Genomic DNA, 8806 nt, shown 5'->3' with positions numbered 1-8806 from the left:
CTGACACACACATTTCCACACAAACACACAGGCAGGGATGTGTGTGCGTGCGTGTGTTGGGGGGGGGTTGTGGAATGGGGTTAGGAGGGAATCTGAGGCTGGTAGCAGATTGGAGGTGGGGGGGTCAGTTGCAGGAGTACTGAAGGGGAAAATTTAGAACGGAGTAAAATGTTCGTCAACAGTGACGAACGCATTGCAGAGCAGAGCTGCACGTCAAAGGCAACAGGAGGGAAGCTTAAATTTGCTCAGACAAGTGCTTCACCTGTCTCTGTGCTGGCTCCACTTTACAGCTTATGTCCAATCCGAACGAACCTGTGGTAACAGAGAGAGATCACTTGTTGCACTAAATTTGAAAACATGAAAAGGTGGCTGGGGTGTCACGGCTGGAGGCTCTATCCAAGAGTGTGAGGCAGGGGCCAGGAAACCTGCGACTGGTGCCAGTGAGTCTTCAGGAGACACATGAGACCGCTGGAAGTGAGAGAGAGAGAGAAGCAGAGAGGGAGAGAGAGAGAGAGAGAGAGAGAGAGAGAGAGAGAGAGAGAGGTTTAATACATACTCTGAAAAACAGAGAACTACTTAGAGGGTGTAGTGGATGGCACTCACCATTTCATTTTAACCATCCTACATGTGACTGATGCATGACTGACCCTGACCCTAACTTTAACCAAACCCCAATTAAGACAGGCACTAATTTAGGTAGTGCTGACTGAGGACAGTGAAACAAGCTGCAAACACAACACTGCTGTAATATCATCAAATGCAAACACAGAGTTCTGTAGAGCTGAGGGGAACTGCCAAACAGGTTTTTTATCACTATCAGTTACAGCTTTTACCTTACACATGGTCATTTTATATCAATATAAACATTGATTAAAGCAGCTTTAATCTAAATGCCTATGATACATTTTTCCAGATAAACATACATGTATTTAGAGTACATGCACAGACATACAATAAACATCAACACTCATGCAAAATATAAATATATAATACTAACAACCCATCACACTAAGCTTTTCTCAATATATGTCTGTGGCGACGCTCCAGGATACAATTCAGTTGAAGAGGAAACAAAGTTTCTCCTGCAGGAGGCTCTGAGTGAGACAGGGAGGTGAACTCCAGCCTTCTCACCTCTTCTGATGTGTGATCCAGCAGCAGCGTTCAGTTTATCCACTGTGACGGGAGCTAGATGACAACCAGCTCTCACCTTGCTGTGATCCTGAAGAGGCAGAAAAGCTCCCGGAAGAGACGTGTGAAGATTGAAGTGATGTCTGAGAGACATGGTGATGAGGCAGGACCCTCAAGGTTGCTGCAGTGACTTCGCCATCCAGTACTGACAGCCCCAACCAAGACCACTTCATCCACAGTGAGATAAATAAAGCTCTTCTCTGACTTCAGAAACAAAAATATTATTTATATAGAGCATTTTACTCTCTAATATATATACTTTTTATATACAAACCTGTGTATTTAACTGAGTTGTATAAGGAACAAGGCAAACTGCAGTGTTTAAGCTGATGACAAGTCAGGATCTCGGCCTGTGCTGCTTCAATTTTGACAATTTTTTTTTCAAATCAGACACCCAACCTTCTGACCTCTGACCTGAAGGGAAAAATCGTCGGGCATCGTCATCACGAGGCACTGTCTCCTGAACTGTTTGTACAGGCAGAGTGATAACGGGTGGTAGATGTTTTGACTTTAAAAAGACAGAAGCATCAGTAGATCTTGTCACCATAAGGAAATCAAAATAGCAAATGCTCCTGCTGATGGTGTTGTACCAAGAGCGACAAGTCTTTTGTCACACTGACAGATGCAGTGTGTTCAACAGACAAAAACTGTGCGTCAGTGTTTCAGAAGCTAATTGGATTAAAGGTTTCTGATGCGTCAGTGTTGAAATGAAGCCGTGGGCAGATAAAACAAAAACAGAACATGCCACCATGACCTTTGAAGCAAACAGCAACACAGCAGCACACGGCTCAATTCAAGGTATTTATTGTTGTCTCACTGTCTTCTGCGTTTTTACATGGAAACACAAGTTAGTGTGTGTTCATCTCAAAGCAGGAGGGGTACAGTATATGATGCATCAAACATAGGTCCAGTGCAAAAAAAAGTAACAAAGGAATCATCTTTATAACGGTACAGAAATGAAATGGCAAAGGGAAATATAAATTTATATATATATCTTATATAACATTTGGTCTTTTATAATCTCAACTTCAAAATACTGACACTGGCTGTAAACTTGGCTAAATCTCAACTTTTGGAAAATGTCACCCATCAACAGGCAGTACTAGTCTAGATTAAAGATATCAGTCTATTGCTGCTTTAGAATTGGTGTCATCAAATAGGAAGATCATCCTCATCACCGTCGCTCTCTCTAACATCGTCACATCCTCTTCCTCCGTCTCCTCATCATAACCATCATTATCTATAAATTCTCAATCCACGGGTGCAGTTTGGTGGTTTTTGTTTTGAGGATTATATCAGCCATTTTTCTTTCATCTCAGAGCCTCTTTAAAGTTTTTCAAATTGTGGATTTGAGTTTTAAAGCAACATTCGCGGTCCTTCTATTAGTTGACACCTGACTCAAGCCACCTGCTGTCTCCTCTAACTCCCTCCTTCCTTCCTTTCCTTGCAGACTCAGTTCTTATTTACTGAACACCTGCCCTCAAACTACATCAAACACACTTTCTTTTGAACTGCGTAGCTCATCCAGACTCTTGGTCATAAACAGGCTGGAAAGTAACAGTCGTAGCAATTAAAGCAGAACTATGTACTATTTGAAAGAAGGAATCAGACATTCCTACTCTAACAAATTAAAAGGTTAATTAATAAGTGATAAAATACACCCTTGATCAATTCAGAATTCTCAGGTGTTTTGTCTTTACAGCCTCACTTGGTCTGGTTTGACCGGTAGAACGGTGGCTAATGTTAGCAAACTTTAAATAGATATTTCAGTGTATGTGACATTAATGCATCTGTTCAGTTCACTAACTTTGTGATTCTCCTCTACCTGTGCTACTCTTTTGTTCGTTTTGTTTTAGCATTTACCGTTATCCTGTGACTGCAGCAAGTTACAGTCTTGCTTTAAAGGAACAAAGCAAACCCTACGCAACAAATCTGAGCTGCTTTGCTTTAGTATTTTTCTGCATTATCCTTCATCTCACTTCAACAAACAGAAAAAAAAGGACAGAAATTGATGTAAGAAATGGCAGCTGTGAAGCTAAGAAATAAACCAACTAAATCTAACTTAAAAAAGTCAGTAAAAGAAACAAACTAAAAATGCTCTCCCACATCCAGCCAATCCAGTAACTCTATCAAAAATTTCCTGAACAGGCTAAAACATCCTTCAGCTAGGCTGGAGGCAGACGGAGAGACTTGACATGAGGGAAAGAGAGACAATGGAAAGCTACAGAGAGAACAAGACATGAGAACAAAGACCTGGAGCACAGTGACAGATACTGGAGAGCAAGAAAAATGCAGATGGGTTAGAGGATAGAGCTGAGCAAAAGATGCAGAGGGAATAAAAGGCGAGCAGGAAGAAGAGATGTGTTGACAAAGTGAGAGAAAAAGAGTTGGTGGGAGAGTTGGAGAAGTGAGTCACAGTGAGCCTGAAACAGAATCTATCATCATCTTAACCAGTGGAAGGTGTAGGAGGAAGAGCACTGATCTCTCTCTCTCATTAGTGAAAGAGCTACAGTCAAATGTTCTGCACATGGAGACGAAGTGCAGGAGAAGTCTGGGACTAACAAATCACAAAAATATCCTCATTGCATTAACCCAGATAAACACGCATCATTAGGGGCCACACTGGCTTTGGTTAGCTTGTAGAAGAGCTGATTTCTGTGCCGTCTCTTGAAGCAGGATGAAGAAAGATGCAGATAAAAGCATACTGATCATGAAAACAAACTTTTCTTAACATTACAAACAACATAAACTCAAACTAAGGGTGGCAACCTGTTACTGTTATTACAAGAGTAAATTGAAGAGTAGGTTAAAGTCCAACTCATGATCAAATCTGTCTGCGTAATATAATTGAATACAGTGATATCAGTGGTATTCAAACAAATACATTATTGCATTAAATAGTAGGGACTTGAAACAAACAACATTCATACATATTCTACATGAACCTGTCCAAACGCTGATTAGTGAAAGAACTAATTAGCTAATTATTTTCAAGAATTAACGGTGTGTGCTTTCTAGCATCTCTTCACTTGAAAGGAAGAGAGCAGCAAAGACAGGCTATTCTACTGTACATTGGACAGATGGAACCACTGTGGTAGTTCAGGACTAATTTTGATCTGGTCTTTTGTCCTATGTGGAGTCTTCCACCCAGGGTCTTGCTCAGGATCCTGGTAACTGACCAAAATATGACCACAAACTAGCACAGTGCCAAATTTTGAATATGACATATTGTGTTTGCGACAGAAATTTCGAATATACAGTACATCTAAATGCATGTATGTCAAAATTAAAAAATTAAAAAATGGCAACAAGTGACCCTCACTGAAAATGAATTTTAACTGTTAAGTGTCTATTAGAAAAAAAAAAGTTTTAGCAACTGTTATTGCAGTTGTTATCAACTGCACATAGGAATAAAATGTATTTGTTAAGGAGCTGTTGGATTTGAACTGATGTCTACCAGTCTAATATATAATTTGAATTATATGTCAAAGCAGGGTACTGAAGTTTGTAAAAAATTAGTTCAAGAGTCATACTGTGTGTCTTGTGTTTACACAGCTAAGCAACTGTTAGCTTGCCAGCCAAGGTTTGCTATTATCTTAGCCACACGCTAACTGGAAATTCTCTATACTTAGCCCATATTAGCAAGTAATTCTGCGTCTGTTAGCCTGTCAACATTAATTTATATTCCTGTATTTCCATGCACTGTAGCCACTTCAACTAGCTATCTGGTCCGGTGATTTGGTAGTAACTTAGCAATAAGACAGTAATTATCAGAAAGTTCATTTCCCAGTTTAAATTATTCTCACAGAACCAGCTGTAATATTTCTATGAAGACCATAATAAAAAGTCAAAGTATCATTGAATATAAAACATTTGGCACAATGTTTTTTATAGCCACAAAACTCAAAGAGTAAATATAATGTAATACAAAACATAACTAAGTTAGCTGTTTGAGCTAAATCTGATGAAGGAAAAAAAAATGATATAATGTAAATGAATCAGAAATAAACAAGTTGCAAATTCACATTTGGAGGTAAAAACCAATTATTTCTTCACTTTTACCAAACCTAGCACTGTCTAAATCATAGATGTAGGCTATTAAATATAAGAATGCTAGCAACATTTACTTATATTTTGTTGTGAATTAGCAAGACACATCAGTCCCAGTACATCTTGCAGGCTGATGTATTGGTTGGTATCTTTTGTGCAATATAAAATAAAAAAACCCAAGGTGAGTTTTGCAAACATGATGATCTAGATTTTCCAACATTATTCAGATGGCAGATCAAATGGTCAGTTATGATCTGTGAAAGATCCACACACTTAGATTCAAGGAAGCCAAGATATCAAAGCCTTGATCTTTGGTTTCTTGCTCTGAAGCTCACTGTGTAAATGACAAAACATACAACGAATGTTGTATGTTTTGTTGTATGTTTTGTCAATAACAGGGCATTTTCACTTTTTCAGCCCAGCTAATTACATCACTTCAGATCCAGGGTCAAGAAGACCCATCAAAAACAATTGTGCATCCCATGTTGGGTCGTGTGAGAAACAGATCTAAAGCCAAAGGCTTGCAGCAATGTCTTCAGTATTGACCGCAGAATGGCTTTAAATGTTTCCCACGTTCAAACAGAAAAATAATTACATAAAGTATGATATATTACAGTTAACATGTACAAGGTGGCCATTGTGCAGAGAGCCTGACTTGTACTGACTGTACATGTTAAGAGAAAATCAACCACAAAACAGAATTCACATGATAAATTATTTGATTTTGAACACGTCAGCCAGGTAGGTAAGCCTGAACATGAGCCTTCAAGTTCACTGTCAGTGGCTCATGCCCATATTCACAAACCTTCTAAGATCATGAAAATAACATGTATGAACTCTGCTTTGGGATAGAATTTCACATTCATAAGCCTATAATTCTGTACACATACATAAAGATGGCTTGTCAATTATACAATATTTAGAAAACAGTGCTTCTTACAAGATTATATACATCCTATGCTGTACAAAACAGAGGCAGAAAAACAGAAAAGCGTTCACTGCTTGTTAAAGTGTTACTCTTTATGCTTAGGAATGGGAATCAAGAACTGGCTCCAGTTGAGGACCAGTTCCAATTTGTCCAAACTATCCGAATCATAAGCCTCTGAGCTTATCAATTCTTTTTATCTATGGTGGAGTTATGCATTTCAAAACAACGTCAAACTCATTTGTCTATGCTCCTGGAAACTTTCACCAAGAGGGAGTCATTGCAGACAGGAAGAAATGGTCCATAGAGTGCCAGTGTTTCCCATACATAGGCTCTGCTCTGGCGGCCCACCGATTATGCTGTGGCACTCATCACCACAAGTAAATTCTCAGCCTGTGGGAAACACTCCATGGCTCTGTTTCATGAAGAAAGATGACAACAGTGCTTGCTGTCATCTGGAAAATGGTAATTTCAAGCAAGGGTGGAAACACCAACAATATGCTGAAACATCTTTCTATGCAACATAGTTTCCCAACCAAGCAGCCTGTCTGTTACTGAGGTTAAATATCCTATGTTAAAACAACATTAGCGCCACGCAAGCCAGTTTAGCAGATTTTTTTCTTTGAATAAGAAAACCTAAATGAAAAACTAATGACAGACAAATACTCTCTCAAAGACTCAGAAACAATAAATCAGTTGCATCAATGCCAAAAACCTGTATAGGCCTACTTTTTTCCAGAAACCTCACCAAAAACGAAGGTAACGGATACAGAATTTGACGAGTAAGCAGAGTCAATAATGGCACTAGTATCAATAAAATGTTACCAGTTCACATCCCTGTTTATGCTGTACACCAGAATTGCTCCTACAGTAAAGTAAAATGCTCTTGAGGTCCTTATTAAGACTAAAATAAAATGGCCCAGATCAGTGAAAGAGTGAATGCTCAAACTGGGACCTCAGAGGAGTGGTCCCAAACGAAAGCAAGAGGGATTTTTTTAATACCTTTTTCCTAACTGGCAAATGATTTTAGTCTACACAGAGAAAGAAGCTGACTGATAATTGCTCATAATTAGGAACAGAATTACTTGATAAATAGTCTAAGAGAACTATGTCTTCACAATGGTGTTGTACATATCAATCCTGACATTTGGCCTTATTATAAGGTTTGCATGGGCAAAATAATTACAGCTAAGGATTCACTTAAACATAACTGATTGGATATATGATGACAGGGTGTTATATTGACTCACCGTCACCCAGAAAAACTGTCACCTTGGACAAAAAAAAACTCTTTCTTCTTTCAAGCAATAGAAACAAAATGTGAAATGACCTACAGTAACTGTCCTACTTAGTCCACATTTTGGCCCCAACCCAGTCTTTGAAATGCCCAGATGATGTCCTTAGAGGGGATGAAGTGGGTGAACAGCCTCTGTTTTGTCACAGTTGCTGTTTGAAGATGCTATCAGATGTTGATACACAATTAGCTGAGTAACTAATACAATGGAGTCCGTTAGAAAAAGAAAAAAGGTTAACTTATCCAGGAGAGATGAGCTGAATGTGGAAAAAACTGAGGCCAGATGTTGACCAGTAATTTGGTGATCGTGAGGAATCGCCACATAATCAACTTTATCAAGCTATCAGTTTTGCTTCCAGGTGGATTTTGATAAATCAGGATCCAAAAAAGGTTTCGCTGCACTGGTGCAGTGACCGTTTGCAGCCTGGGAAAGACAGCTGCAGGTCGGTATGGAGATTAGGCATGACACTGCTAGTGGTACCTAACTCTTTCATGGACAGGTGAGGTGGCAGTGAACTTTTGCTCTTTTTCTCAGAATATTAGGCCCAGATTGTTGTGCTGCGGCAGCTGAAGAAGCAGGCTTCAGTAGTCACGGACGGAGTGATGGATTCAAGCATTTTTGCTGCAGCCCGAGTCATGATCAACTCAACTGTGGCTCCATGCGCGTTCACAAGGAAATTAGACAAGAGTAATGGATCCAGGAGTATTTAGTTGAGCCTTGCATGGTGCCCATGGAGATCAACATCAGTCAGCACAAAAAAAAGGCATCACGAGGTGAACCCAGAATAATAATGAAGGCAGACATCACCAGTTGATCCCAGAGTTCACAGGTCCAGTCATTACCAGCTGAACAGCGAGTTCTGTCCAAGAGTCATGAAGTAAATCTGACTGCTACCCCCAGACTGCACTGAGGCGAAAAACACCTGCAGCCAAGAAACATTCAGGTTTAGGAACAATGTTGAATGTTACCATGGCTCCGAGTATTTGACTGTGTAGGAGACATAAATCTTACCTAACATAAAAAATAATACAGCATAACACAAAAAATGTTTAATTCTAAGTCCACTTATTAGATTTCTTAGGGGACTTTCAGCCATATCTCATGGCCAGAAGAAAACTAGTAGGTGGACACTGAGTCAAGGCTTTTTCATATCAAATTACTATTTCTAAGGTCGAGAATTCTGATATATTAATTATTTCTGAGATGATGGAAGCTTGTTTAGTAAAAATTACATATTTACATATTTTAAACAATGTACAATTTCCATGTAAACATCTAAGTCCAACTTTCTATATATATACAACTGTAAGCAGAGTAAGCAGACTATAGAACATAGGGTTTTTGATAC

The 8806-nt window shown here is 39.2% G+C and overlaps 1 protein-coding gene across 5 annotated transcripts in view; it reads right to left on the bottom strand.

The window, feature by feature from the left end:
- Positions 1–4818: 4818 nt before the first annotated feature.
- The window catches only part of si:zfos-2326c3.2 (misshapen-like kinase 1), a 55969-nt gene continuing 51981 nt past the window's right edge, over positions 4819–8806 (bottom strand). For all 5 annotated transcript variants that reach the window (XM_041047452.1, XM_041047455.1, XM_041047453.1 and 2 more), the window contains one exon: positions 4819–8380. In XM_041047452.1, the coding sequence (XP_040903386.1) occupies positions 8297–8380 (84 nt within the window). In that variant the 3' untranslated portion in view covers positions 4819–8296. The remainder of the gene's footprint in view (positions 8381–8806) is intronic.

Source organism: Toxotes jaculatrix, chromosome 10 (genome assembly GCF_017976425.1).
Source record: "Toxotes jaculatrix isolate fToxJac2 chromosome 10, fToxJac2.pri, whole genome shotgun sequence".
NCBI classification, from domain to species: Eukaryota; Metazoa; Chordata; class Actinopteri; family Toxotidae; genus Toxotes; species Toxotes jaculatrix.
Note: the sequence above shows the minus strand (reverse complement) of the source record. Positions and strands in the feature narration are given on the sequence as shown.